This window comes from Trypanosoma equiperdum (genome assembly GCF_001457755.1).
Source record: "Trypanosoma equiperdum strain OVI genome assembly, contig: ctg_549, whole genome shotgun sequence".
In the NCBI taxonomy this organism is placed as follows: domain Eukaryota; phylum Euglenozoa; class Kinetoplastea; order Trypanosomatida; family Trypanosomatidae; genus Trypanosoma; species Trypanosoma equiperdum.
In genome coordinates, this window is record NW_027124475.1 from 353,408 (window position 1) to 367,102 (window position 13,695).

The window sequence follows — 13,695 nt, forward strand, 5'->3', positions numbered from 1 at the left end:
TGTGCATTAGGGGTTTATTAAGAGAAGGGTGTATCATAGCCTGCACGGTTGCAGCACCAGCAGGATCAAAAGGAAAGTGCACGGGTACGGCAAACAGCGGTGTTGGACGCGGCAAGAAGTAGAGTAGGTTAAGAAGATGGGGTCAGACGATAGCGAACTAGAGGTGCTACAAGATCCCTCATCATACACCAAGTCAATTCAAAAGGATAATGGCGCACGTTGGGTGCGTGGCCTAACTCCCATTGAAACCAATGATTCGGTGAAACTTACCACAGCGCCCTCTTCAACACGCAGTTGGGTTTTACGCTGCATGAGGCACTGGCTGCTGGTGCCGGTTATATTGGGTGTCTGTTGCCTCCTTGCCTTGACCATGGACATGGCTGATATGTGGATGACACATGGCACCACTTACCTTGAAAGGAGGCGTCACCCTTTAGATTTCCCGTTAAATGAAGATGAGTTGCGTGGGTTCACTGCGTTACAGGGGGAGAGCTTAATGCATCATTTGAGTCGAGTCCGACGTATTTGGTGTGTTTCCGTCTTATCTACGTTATTTTCCTTGGCAATTTCGTGGAGAATAGGCATCGCTGCGCGTGACTTTTTGGCCCTCTGTGGCGTTGGGGTTTCTATACTTTCACTCCTGGCGACCGGTGGGCAGTGGATCCTTTTGTGGACTGCATGTGACACCAAGCCAAAGCGCGGGAACATAGAGTGCAAAGCTCCCTTTGTGTTGTATTGGTGTCTTACTGTTGCACGCATGGGTGGGCCCTTGCTTGCTGTGTGGTTTACTGCTTCGGTATTTGATGATGTACGGGGTTATCGGTTTTTCTGGAAAATATTTTTGGCACTGCCCGTTTTCGCTTACGTTTCCGGCGCTGCGCTCCTGGCGAATTGCTGTAAGCGTGGTGGAGGATCGCCTTCATGTGATGGTGAGCACGCTGTTTATCGCTGGTGTTCGGTGGCCACGCTGCTTTCGTGGACACAGTTGGTAGTATCGTGTTGGGCACAACACCGATTTAACGTTGTGCTCATGGTGAAGCCACATAACGAGTAAGCGGAGCATGGGGTTGTACTGCCAAGGAAATGTAAGGAACGGACATAACACTGAAGAGTGCACTGTTACAATCAGAAGCCTGAACTATGCGGAAAGTGTGCACTCCAATAGCTAGCGTGTCGTGTCGTGTCGTATAAATCTACACTCCTTTGTTCTTGTCGTGGGTTTCATATTTACACATGACTTCGTTTTCTTCTGCAACGTTTCTCAAACGTTTTAGCGACGCATATGCTGATGGTGGTACCCGGTAGTTATGGAAATAAGTTGTTTCGCTCTTTTCCGCGCTGACACACTCTCACGGAGCTGATGCGCGGCCACGTTTGGACGATTGTGTTGCTTTGAACGGCCTTCATTCGAGCTGTCGGTCTCGTGGAAATGTTTCGAGTTGCCGCGGATGGTGCCTGAATCATAATTTTCACTGAGTCCTTTTGCTGCCGTGGTGTAACTTTGTGTTTACGACCGTATGCGACCTAAAATTTTTCTGGTTATCCCCATGACTCTGGTGACCCAGTACCTGTCTTCAACCTCTGGCAATTTCTGTTAACGAACCTTTAGGCCGGCGTCTTCGAATGCTCCGCCCTGTCTTCCTTATCTGCGCGGAAATGAAAGTCCGATATGAGACGCCTATTTGTTTTTACGCATTTATTTGTTTTGTACCCCCTATTCTTATTTACTTTTTGTTTTTTTGCCTTTTGTCGCATCGTATACTTGGGGCCTGAACAGGCGGGGACTGGCCGAAGTATGGCAACCCATCTCGTTCCGACGGCTGCGGGCGCGGGTTTAGCATTGCGGCTCTTAGACTGTTCGGCGTGTGCACTCATGAACTCTTTATCAGGATGGAAGGTCACACTTGAGGGTCGTCGCGATATTGCCAACTTCTCCCTTGACATAATAACGGGTGGAATGATGATTGGTGGGGCGGCCGAAACGCTTGTGCCTTTTCGACTACTTGAAACCCTCCACCAAACGTTTGATGCACCTTATTCTGGTGGTACATCACACAAAGCTGCGTGGGATGCCGTACCAAGGTATGATCAGTTTGTTGTTTTGATAGCCCCATGCGATGTCCCGCAACTCATACAGAAGTTTCCTCTCTACAAGAAGGTGTGCTTGTGTGTTCCCTCGGGACCACTTTGCTCGCGTATGCTTTTTGAGAAGTACTTGGAAGAGTTCTATGCGGAGGAATTCAACCCCGCACTATCTGCGTTGGCGGACATAGGCGGCTACAAATGCACCGCGTGGCTACGGTCCTCGCTTACATGCCGCTACGAGGGACTTTACGTACCGGGTGTGCGTGTAGCAGAGGCTGCCGCGAGGTTACTAAGCTGTGATATCCTTGGCGAAGGCGGTAGTTGTTCCTGTGAGCGTGTGGTATTTGAAGAGGGAATCTTTGGTCTAACGCCCCGCTGGCTGGAAACCGTAATGAAAACGGCGGCATCATGTGGCGTTCCAATGAGGTGTGTGATGTTGGCGCTCTGCCGCGGTGAGAGTGGAAATGTCGGAGAAAACTACGTTCTCTCCAAGGCTATGGAAGTGGGCATCGACACAATAGCCGTAACAGCTGTTCCCACTCCTCTTTTTCCAGGCACAGAGGGGCTTCTGGGAATCGATGATGTCCGAACCTTCGTGTCAGGGTGGAACGACGCGGGAAACGCGGCCGCCTCCCTTGAAGAAGTCGAGTTGGTGGATGATTGTGTGGAGTACTGCGCTTTGGTGCGGAAGCAATGGCAGTCGTTGATGCCAACGATATAAACGAACAGTGCCTGTGACAGCTGCCACTGTCACTCAGTTCGGTATGTCGCGTAAATATCCTTGATGTGTACATTTGCGCATTCACTGTGGTAGCCGTTGTTGTCGAGATTATTAACGAATTTCTTTGGTGTTGTCATGCTCTTTCCTGCTGCTGATTCCATCCTAATCGTGTTCATCGGGAGACTATGAAGAACTGCGTCTTTCCGACTTCATGTTCTCTTATGATTCTTAACGATACACTTCGTTGTCGTTGATATCGTCCTTAAGTGCATGTGCAACTGGTGTCCGATTAACTGTCCTACGTCATGATAGAACCGATTAATTTTTGCTTTTTTCCCCCTCCCACACACACATTCGAAGATGTTTACGAAAAAACGACTGGCTGTGCATCAGGTCCGCAGCTCTGCCACGCGGCGCACTGCGAGTGGCATCACTCGCAGTGATATCGGGTGTGGTACTGTTGGTTGTAAACTCTGTGCCTCAACGGCATGTCAAAACAGTGGCAACAGCAGCTCACTCGTCCCAACAGCACCCATAATGATCCCCGACGCCGTCACCATCCTACATAATATGAATGCTATGGAGGATGCCCGAATACAGAATATTGTTCTGCTCTCCACCGTCATGTCGGAGGTGCAAGAGCGCAACAAGGCCATATATGCGCGACTCCAGCGTTTGGTAGGTGGTGAAAGAAAGCAGTGCTACGTCTTCTCAAACGATCGCCACGAGCAGACTCATTGTGTGATGCAGAGCGAAGAAACGCGGAGCGACTTCAATGATCGTTGCGTTCGTGTGGCAGGTCGATGGTACGCACAGCATCTTGCCCTCGCCTTCCCAGCCGTAACGGGCGTAGCGGAGATTCCAAGCGTTGTGTTAGTTTCACATGACAAACTACTGCAGAGTGCACCTAATTCAGCGCAGGCTGAGGAAAATATCTCTAACCTTTCGTGCCTCACACTGCGACAGTTTTTAGCGGGATGCGTAACGGCTGGAACGGACTTGCTGGAGATGATACAACCCGACAGACCAGTGGAAGGAAAGGAACAGGGATCAGCGAGAGCGCTGTTTTCCCCACACCTCGCCGAGAGTGCCTTGGATCTTGGGGTTCAAAATGGTACGTACCTTCGTGGAAAGCTGCGTGTTAGCGAAACGAATTGTTTTTTTGGCGAGATCCGCGGGCAATGGAAGGGGCACAACTTCGAGCGGGTGCTGCTGCCCGGGCGGACGAACCTCAATCGTGCCATTCATGGGGACATTGTTACGGTGGAGTTACTTCCGGTGGCTTCGTGGCGCCCTTTGAGGGGTGCGAAACCAACGGAAGAGATGAACGATACCGGTGCAGGCGGTGATGATCACGAAAATAGCGGTCGTGAGGGTATCGGTGAGGAGTCAGAAGGAGCAGCACTGGCGCGTGGCTACACGCCCGTTGGCCGAGTTGTCGGCATCACCACCATGAACCGACGCCCCTTCTGTGGCAGCATCGATGTTGAAGAATTGAACAAGCTGGCAGATACGTTGGACACGCTAACAGGTACGGTGAGTGTGCTGTTTCAGCCGAAGGACAATCGCATCCCCCGCATCCGTATTACTACGGCTCATCTAGGGGATCTAAAGGATAAGAGGTTAAGTGTTATTATTGATGACTGGGGGGAGCACAGCAGCTTCCCCGTGGGTCACTACGTTGAGGTCCTCGGTACTATTGGTGACAAGGACACGGAAGCAAAGGTGATCCTTCTGGAGAATGACATACCGCACTATGACTTTAGCGAGGCGGTGTATGACTGCCTTCCAAAGGGCGAGTGGAACGTCACTGAAGAGGAACTTGGCAACCGGTTGGATCTTCGCGACCTCTGCGTTGTCAGTGTTGATCCACTTGGATGCCGAGATATCGACGATGCGCTTCACTGCCGCAGAGTGAATGGAAACCACTTGGAGGTCGGCGTTCACATCGCCGATGTTACGCACTTCCTGAAAGAGGGCACCGCGATGGACGAGGAGGCGGCGAAGAGAAGCACAAGTGTGTATCTCGTAGATAGACGTATCAATATGCTCCCTCAACTTCTCACGGAAAACTTGTGTTCTATTGTTGCTGACGAGGACAGATATGCATTCTCAATTATGTGGGAGTTTGATGAGAATTACTCTGTAGTACGTGAGTTCTTTGGGAAGACGGTAATCCGTTCTCGTGCTGCACTTTGTTACGGTGATGCACAACGTATGATCGACGACCCTGAGGATGAGAGTGAGGTTGCTGTTTCCCTGCGGTATCTCATGCAGCTGAGTCGTCACTTCAGGAAAAGGCGCGAAAAAGACGGCGCCCTGTTCTTGTGTTCGCAGGAGTTTAAGTTTAAGGTTGACAACGATCACGTGAATCCAACGGACATGCAAGCATATCAGACTTTTGATTCTAACTCGATGATTGAGGAATGGATGCTTTTCGCCAATGCAGCGGCGGCACGGCGCGTGTACGCCAGTTTTCCTCGGTGGACCCTCCTGCGTCGCCATCAGGCCCCCGCTGAGAATGCTTTCGACACGCTGAATGAGGCAATACGTAGGAAGATTGGTCTGAAACTCGATGACACCACATCCCTTGCGTTAAACGAATCGTTAGAGAAATGTGTTGATCCATCTGATCCCTATTTCAACAGGCTTATCCGCACCCTTGTCACTAGATGTCTGCGTCAGGCACAGTATTTTTCAAGTAGCGAGGTGTCGAAGGACGAGTTTCACCATTTCGGTCTTGCCATGCCTATTTACACGCACTTTACCTCCCCTATTCGTCGGTACGCGGACGTAATTGTGCATCGGCAGCTTGCAGCAGCGCTCGGAATTATGGATGTTAGCGAAGCTCATATGGTTTCCGTTAAGATGGAGGCATTGGCCTCCAATCTTAACTACCGCCACGAGCAAGCGCAGAAGGCTGGACGCGACTCGCAAAATCTCTTTACAGGATTCTACTTGCGTAACTTCGCAAACCAGGAAATACCATCGGAGGACGGTTATGTGGTTAAGTTGTCGGAAACACATGTGTTTGTTCTTGTTCCAAAGTATGGCCAGGAAGGGAAAATCGCGAAAGAGACGCTGGTTCGCGTGCCCAACTTACTTGATAAGGTGAAGGTTGGTATTGAAGTGCGGCAACGCGGTGATGTGCTCCGGGCTTCGCTAGTCTTTTCGATTATTGGTTTAACGAAGGGTTGTGAGGACGTCAGTGAACCAGTCGCAATAGCGGGTGAAGATTTACCGTTGAAGAGGCAGCGGCTGGAGGAGGGGCAACAGTAAACAAGCCCAACAGATAGCTGCGCCTTCATCTTGAGACTGGTGGGGCTGTTCGCTTCGAAGGGTGGTGCGCAAACGGTTGCCGGTGATAAGCTTTTCAGTCGTTTGATGCGAAATGATTTAATCGAAGATAAGTGTAAGTCATAATCAGCTCACAGACGGCCGTTGCCCGCCATTACTGGGCCCTTAACATCCTTTCCCTTTTTCGCTGTTTTCCCTCTTTTTTTTGTTTTTTTAGCGCACTGTATTAACATTATTATTCTGTTTCCTACTTTGCATACTTCCCCGCCTTTTTTCTCCGTTGTGGTACCACGCGTGACACAATGCGGATGTAGCTGGTATCCTTCATCATTTGTTTTCGGCATGAATGGGAGGCTGTACTGTTTGATCCGGCGTATCACCTCCCCACCCGTGGCTACTCGTTTGATTAAGGAGGAATTGTGCTTATCCATGGCTGCCATTGCGCGTCTGCCTCTACGAAGGGATCAACTGGCACATCTAACGAACACGGAGGCCATAACTACAAGGGCGCAACGCATCAGCCATTTATGCACTCCCACAGAACTAGGAATGATAGCGGAGGGTGCCGAAGCACTCTCTTGTAATCGTTTCGATCTGGCAGATGCTCTCATTGATGGTGCGTATGAGTCTGTGCGCAGAGCAGCTTCATCTACGCGCCTGAGTCACGTAAGCGCAATTGCTCGGTATTCGGCTTCAATTAAAACTTATGGCAACGAAACGATTACCACCCTTCTGAAGGCGGGTGCGAGTTTGCTTCAAAAGAATGACTCGGTACCCGTGCTGAAATCGTTCTTGGGTGTCGCTCAATCGCACCTCACAGATGGAGAAATGAGGATGTTGATTGATGAAATGTGCGCCAAGGCAACGGAGGAACAACGCCTCTGTATTAACAGCATTGGCACGCAGTCTTTGGCCAAAGCCGCCGCGAAGTGTGGGGAGGAGACGTTAACGAAGGGAAACGAAGGCGGGGACGAAACTGCTGTCGGTGATGAGGAAACACAAGCATGGGATATGTTACGCGCACGGCAGTGGATGTTACAATTGGTGAGGTGTGGGAAGCCACCAACGGCAGCTGAGGCGGTGCAGGCGATGGAGCTCTACGCACACTTTACCGTTCGGGACTTTGTTTTACATGAAAAGATTGAGGACTTAGTACTGTTAGTCCTTCCTACCGGCAACAAATTTCATTTGAACGAAATGCACAAAATAGTACTGAGGTCTCCCAACCTCTTCCCGCGAGTGCGCAATACTCTAGGCCAAGATCATAGCGGAGTTTCCGATGTCCACCGTGCCGATCGCGGTGTTGAGTGGAGTGACGATCCCGCCTCTTCCCTAACAACAACCTACACAACCTCCAGGGCATACAGTATGTTGCTGCTGGGTCAGAGATTGTCAGAGGACATAATGTTTGATGTCGTACAGGAGCAGAGTGAAACCATTCCCGTTGATGTGGCGGCGCAGGCGGCATGTCTATTTGCTGAAAAGGGTGACATTCCTGAAGGCGTCATCTTGCGCCTCTCGGCAGAACTCGAACACATTAGTCCACAAGGAGTTACGGCGTTTGTCAGGGCAGCTCGACGCGATTCTTCCGGAGCATTGCTGCCCCACTACGCGGCCGTTCTTAACCGGTTTACTGAGAGGGATCTCTGTGACACGCCACTGGAGACGCTGCTGCAAATGTGTGAAGTGTTTGCACTACCAGCCCCCCGAGGCACCAGTGAGGGAGACAACGACTCTATAAATGAGTCCCAGAGTAAGTTTCAGAAAGCGTTGATAGTGCGGCTTTTCTCAGTGATACAGGGTTCCCGCGATGTGCCGTTCCTTTGTAAAGTGGCGAAGGCAGTGCGCGCGTTCGACGCAAATGACGAGTTGATACAATTTGTTTGTTCTTCCATCTGCGCTCAGGGGGCTCTCTCCGAATGCGAAGCACTCATTGCGTTTGATATGATACGATGCTGCGACTTTGTTTATGAGCCGCTATTAGACGCCATGGAACCCGTGTTCCGCCGACTTGTCGAGTCTGTGTCCGCGATGTTAGAAGGTAAGTCCACCATCAATGATGTAGAAGTACGACGCTGTGCCTGTTTTGCCACGCTTCAGTCAGAGTTTGACTGCCCCGATTTTGAAACGCTGGCATCACTTCTGGTGCACACAGTGGAGAAAAACGTGACCGGCTGTCCTGTCGAGCTCATCCCGTCGGTTGGATTGCTCTGCGTCAGGACGAGGCGCACAAGTGCTCTTTATATCGTTGGCAACAAATTAGAAGGGAACATGCAACAGCTGTCTGACGATGCCATTGGCGAGTTAGCGCGGCTGCTCGTGGGCACAGAGAATTTGGCAACAAAGGAGCTGGCAGTCGAATTTCAATCCGTTGTTGTGAGTCGTCTGTTACGCCAACAATCTTTGCCACCGGACGTTGTCGCCTTGTCGGCTGTTGTGTGGCTTCGACAGGGTGACAAAGTGGGGACTATCGACGAACGGTCAGTTGATTACATTATCAAGTGGATGTACGCAATCGGTTCGAGTGTGTACACAGATTTGTGCCTTGCAGTTCACTTGTCGGCGTCAGTGGAGTCGCTCTCGAACGCGCTCATTGATGATCTCCCGAGGAGACTGGAGCTGCTGACGACCAACGAGATGGCGAATGCTATATTTGGTCTCGGTGAGGTTTCTGATGTGGGAGCACGCCTTTCTCACCAACTGGTCGCGGAGAGATGTTCGGACTACGTTGTTGATCATTCGCAGGAGTTCTGGAGTGGGAAAGTTATTGCGCGGCTTCTGTATGGTTTCTCGCGCATGCATTGCACAAAGCGAAGCCTATATAACGTGTTCGCAACGCGCCTTGCTCATCGGCCAGTGTTTTCCCTTTTGGATCAAGAGGCAATCAGTTTTGCTATAGCCGCCTTTGGAAGGGTGAAGTACCTCGACAAGAAACTCTTTGACCGCTTCACGCGTTGGATATTGGATCACTCAAAGGATCTGAACGCTGCGGAGTTACTCTTGACTATAAGGGGTGTCAGCCGCGTGATGTTGTTGAACGACCAACTGTACGACGACCTTGGGTCAAAGGCCGCAGAGAAGGTAAAAGAATTCCCAATCGAGTCTCAGTGCGTGCTTTTGTCGTCTTTTGGGTCACTCGGCGTTGAACACGAGAGGCTCGCGTCTCGGATGGTTTCAAGCATCGCAGAGAATAGGGAAGAGTTGACAGACGCTACCAAGGCTGTCGATGTCATTACCTCCCTGTGGTCAATGAACTATGACGTTGAGGACGATAAGCATGTGGCACAACTGGCGGATTGGGTGGTGCAGCGGGCGGAGGAACTGACGGATGAGTCTATTGGTAAGTTGTGTCTTGTGTTAAGCGACACTAACTGGCGACACGTTCCACTTGTACGAGCAATAGCCGAGCAGTCGGTACGATTGCAAGGTCAACAAAGCATTTCTCCCAAGTGCTGCAGGGAGGTGCTAGATGTGCTCGGAACCTTCATGATACACCATCAGGGTGCCCGCGAGAATCTTTCGGCACTCGGTAGGAGTATAAGCAAAGAGAGGATTCAGCTTTCTGAAGAGGAGGAACAGCATCTTCAGCTTCTATTGAGACGCTGACGATTTGCTTTTTCACAGAGAACTTTCATGGATGATGTTTGACCATTATTTCTTGCCACGTTGTCCCTAGCACTCTCCTTTTACCACTTCTCAGTTGTCAACACGTGCCATGGGCCACTACCAGTGTAATTTATTTATTCTTTTTTTTGCGAGACTGGCAGGCAGGAAGGCGCCGGTGCGTGTGAGAAGATACATGCCCCTAAATGCAAGGCATCTACCCTCCCCCTCCGTATGATTGCGCGCACGGCATTTCGCATAATAATTTATCATATGTTTGTGAGCGCGGCACGCGACGGAAGGACCGAGTAGCGAGTGGTGTTGATGGAAAGTTAAGTGGAGAGAGACGGCCCGAAGGGGGTTACTTAACGGTTTCTGCACGAATAATAATTTTAAAAAATAGGATCTGTGTAGTTGCGGCAACGTAAATATACGTTTGCGCGTGAAGAGTTGTGAGGTTGTTCCGTCGTGTCCGTGTGCTGCCCTAGGGTAAGAATACGTGCATGCGCACATGCTGTCTAACGCACTTCTTTTTCCCTTTGCTTTACTTTATGTCTGCCCCGTTGAGGATACATAAGGTGTGGGTGGGAAGCTTTACAGGAGTCGAATACGGGCAGCCATTAATTTTTTTTTTTAGTTGGTGCTTCGATTTGCATTAATCACAAAAGATGAAGGACCAACGAACCACTATTCTTGATTCCGTTCTCGACACGATCGGTTCAACACCATGCATACGCCTCAATCGCCTGCCGAATATGCACGGGATCCAGTGTGAAGTCGTGGCTAAATGCGAATTCTTTAACCCGGGGGGAAGCGTGAAGGACCGCATCGCGCTAAAAATGGTGCTTGACGCGGAGGCCAGTGGGAGACTTCCTCCTAACAGCACGCTTGTTGAGGCAACGAGTGGAAACACCGGCATTGGCCTCAGTTTGGTGGGCTCCGTTCGGGGCCACCGCGTGGTGATCACAATGCCAAAGAAGATGTCCCATGAAAAGGAGGTGGTGGTTCGCGCTCTAGGGGCTGAGGTTATCCGAACCGAAACTTCGCTGGCATGGGACCATCCAGAGAGCCTTATTGGTGTGGCACGCCGCCTGGAAAGGGAGGAGGGTTACGTGTTCTTGGATCAGTACAGGAATCCAAGTAACCCAGGGGCGCACTACGAATCTACGGGACAAGAGATATACGACCAGTGCGGTGGGAAGGTGGACATGGTTATTCTTGGGGCCGGTACTGGAGGCACAATCACTGGCGTGGCGAAGAAGCTGAAGAGTTTGCTCCCTGATGTTATTGTGGTCGGCGTCGACCCCGTCGGTAGTCTCCTGGCCGATCCCGCTAATCCACCAAAGGATGCCAAACCATACTTGGTTGAAGGTATTGGTTATGACTTTGTGCCAGATGTATGCGAGAGAGAATATGTGGATAAATGGGTAAAGTCCACTGACAAGGAAAGCTTCGAACTGGCATCACAATTGCACCGTGAGGAGGGCCTATTGGTGGGGGGTAGCAGCGGTTCCGCCATGTGGGGAGTGCTGCAGGCGGCGAAGGATCTTGGCCCGAACCAACGTTGTGTTGTGGTCTTCCCGGACGGCATTAGGAATTACATGTCCAAGTTCCCTGATGTAAACTGGAGGATTGAGAAGAAACTTGAGTCCGGTGAGGTGACACGTCCCACATATGAAAACCTACAGGCAGAGCTTGAGGGTACGAGGAAGAAGCTGGCGGAATATGAAGCCAAACTCGGTTTAATTGGGAAGTGATATTCTGGCAGTGAAGCGCAGGAAGGCACTGCGAAAAAAAAGGGGGGAAAAGCGGAAAAGACTCAACCAGCGAGTAGCCTGTACTTGAGGAGGTGATACGTGCTTTATTTTATTTCTTAATTTCATTCTATATTTATATCGATTTCGTCGTTGTTATTTTATTCCAGGACATGTGCGGGGGACATCTGGCTTAAGGTGGTCGTTTAACTATAGGGGTTGTCTGCCGCAACTTTCCCCATATTATGGATGTTTTCATTTTTCGCGTTCGTTATATTATCTAATTACACGCCGGGCCGCTTCTGTGTGTGTGATAAAAGGCTTTACAACGGTATTCTGGTGAGCGGAGGCACCTCGCGCATCGTATCTATCTATAAATAATAATATATATATATATATATATATTCTTCGCATTTGGGAAGTGGGTAGCTCGGATGCGAGGCGCTGTTCTTTGTTGTAAATCCAGTGTGCTCAGCCCCCGCCGTTTTTATTAGTCATCGACTGTTACTATTATTATCATTTATTTATTTTTTTCATCCTGGGCACTCTATCAAGCTCAGACGCACGCATATTCACGCTCATCTAAAATAATTTTGTCCAACAAAAAAAGTGAGGATGGTTGGGGAGGAGTAAAATCTCTCCTTCCTGTTAAAACATAATTTTCTGACAGCGACATTTGGTACTCTGTTAGTAAGCCCGACGGTGTTTTGTCCATCTTCCCCATATATTCATGGACTTGGACGCGTCGCTGGCCGTTTATCCACTCATCTCCATCAAAAATTCCCGTGGTTTCCGCCACTTTATTTCCTTTCCCACTTCCCCTCGTTTCCCTCAATTAGAGAACAAAACTAACCCTTCATCAGGGCTAAATATTCACTTAGTTACTTGCCGCAAAAAAAAAAAAGGGAATTTGTAGCGGGGGTTGCGGAGAGCGATATTCCGTGGGGTCCCCACCGGCGCCAGGTGTTGACTTCCTTTTTTTTTTTTTGCGTCTGCGGCTTCATGTGATGCGGGTGTGCATCCGGACACCGCTGCGCTTGGTTGTTATTTGAATCTGGCCTTGGTCATTTTTGGGGGGATCACCGCCGCGGATGGAGACGTACCCCCCGTCCCGAATTTTTATTTCTGCCGGGGGTTTGCCTTAATTTCTTTTGCCTAAACAATGTCCTTTGCCTTCTCACCCTTCTCTCCTTCACTTAAGCGCGGCGATGAATGCGGACGAAAAAACGCGGTATGACCGGCAAATGCGGCTTTGGGGGAAGAGCACGCAGGAAAGACTACGGAGGACGGAAGTCAACATCAAGGGCATAACTTCCGCCAATGCAGAGGTGGCCAAAAATTTGGTGCTCGCCGGCGTCGGTTCCGTCGTCTTGGACGATACGGCCCCTGTTGAGGCTGCCGATCTTAAGCACAGTTTTATTCTTCAGGGTTGTAAGTTGGGGGAACGGCGGGGTGAGGCTTCGGCGGGGAAGCTCCAGTCGCTTAACCCGTACGTGGCGGTGTCGTCGAGTCGGGAAATTAGAAATAGGGATGGGGCGCCGCAGAGCAACTCGTCGCTTCGGGTTGTTTTGGCACGCGCAAAGTGTGAGGCTGACATGCTCGAGTGTGCGGGGGATCCACTGAGCGGGTCAGCGGATGTCATGCTGCTCACGGTCGACCTCGGGCACCTGACAGCGGGCTTCTTCCTTTACAGGAAACAAAAGATCCCTTTCGTGGCGCAATTAAGAGCATTACTCGATGAGGAAGTCGGCACGAGGCCCGTTGTGTTCCAGCGGGTGCTGTTGTTGTTAAAAATGGCTGAATGCCCACAGGAGCTTAATTACTTTGAGCGTCTTCTCTTTGCTAAGGATTTTGTGCGTCAACGTAGTCTGCTGCAACTGACGCGTGAAGATATCGAGTTTGCCGCGGCCGCCACTGGAGAGTTGATGCACAGCACCGCGATCGAAACCACAGTGGCGGGAGGCGTGTTTGCTCAGCTCATTATTCACACAATAGGAATGGGAAGCGAAGAAATGGGAGAAGGAGAATATGCCTGGGCAATTAGTGACACCAGCGACGGTGTCGAGGTTCAAGTGGGGCACCTGCGCAACCCGTAGAGGGATCGATGCGCTCATAAGGGGCACGCAGCGCATGTGTTTTGGTCCGTATATTTCGTACCTTTCGCCGGCTGGATGGGATTGTGTGCAGCTGCCAACCAAAGTATCTCGTTTTCTACTCTTATGAGGGGGGGGGGGG

General features: G+C 50.6%; 5 protein-coding genes and 1 pseudogene across 6 annotated transcripts; all 6 read left to right on the forward strand.

Annotated features, from left to right (window-relative positions):
* Window positions 1-136: 136 nt before the first annotated feature.
* Window positions 137-1,054, forward strand: TEOVI_000242900 (uncharacterized protein; the record flags this gene model as incomplete). The annotated part of the gene is made up of 1 exon (XM_067225511.1): window positions 137-1,054. One exon carries the CDS (start codon window positions 137-139, stop codon window positions 1,052-1,054), a length of 918 nt encoding a protein of 305 aa, XP_067081612.1.
* A 615-nt stretch (window positions 1,055-1,669) lies between these two features.
* On the forward strand, window positions 1,670-2,806 carry TEOVI_000243000:pseudogene (annotated as a pseudogene). The gene has a single exon. A coding segment is annotated over exon 1 (1,137 nt).
* A 360-nt stretch (window positions 2,807-3,166) lies between these two features.
* On the forward strand, window positions 3,167-6,085 carry TEOVI_000243100 (exosome complex exonuclease RRP44p homologue; the record flags this gene model as incomplete). The annotated part of the gene is made up of 1 exon (XM_067225512.1): window positions 3,167-6,085. The coding sequence occupies one exon, from the start codon at window positions 3,167-3,169 to the stop codon at window positions 6,083-6,085; it is 2,919 nt and encodes a 972-aa protein (XP_067081613.1).
* Window positions 6,086-6,445: 360 nt separating this feature from the next.
* On the forward strand, window positions 6,446-9,709 carry TEOVI_000243200 (mRNA processing protein, putative; the record flags this gene model as incomplete). The annotated part of the gene is made up of 1 exon (XM_067225513.1): window positions 6,446-9,709. One exon carries the CDS (start codon window positions 6,446-6,448, stop codon window positions 9,707-9,709), a length of 3,264 nt encoding a protein of 1,087 aa, XP_067081614.1.
* Window positions 9,710-10,374: 665 nt separating this feature from the next.
* TEOVI_000243300 (cystathionine beta-synthase, putative) lies at window positions 10,375-11,463 on the forward strand (the record flags this gene model as incomplete). Its single annotated transcript, XM_067225514.1, has 1 exon — window positions 10,375-11,463. The coding sequence occupies one exon, from the start codon at window positions 10,375-10,377 to the stop codon at window positions 11,461-11,463; it is 1,089 nt and encodes a 362-aa protein (XP_067081615.1).
* A 1,205-nt stretch (window positions 11,464-12,668) lies between these two features.
* On the forward strand, window positions 12,669-13,556 carry TEOVI_000243400 (ubiquitin activating enzyme, putative; the record flags this gene model as incomplete). The annotated part of the gene is made up of 1 exon (XM_067225515.1): window positions 12,669-13,556. One exon carries the CDS (start codon window positions 12,669-12,671, stop codon window positions 13,554-13,556), a length of 888 nt encoding a protein of 295 aa, XP_067081616.1.
* Between the last annotated feature and the right edge of the window lie 139 nt (window positions 13,557-13,695).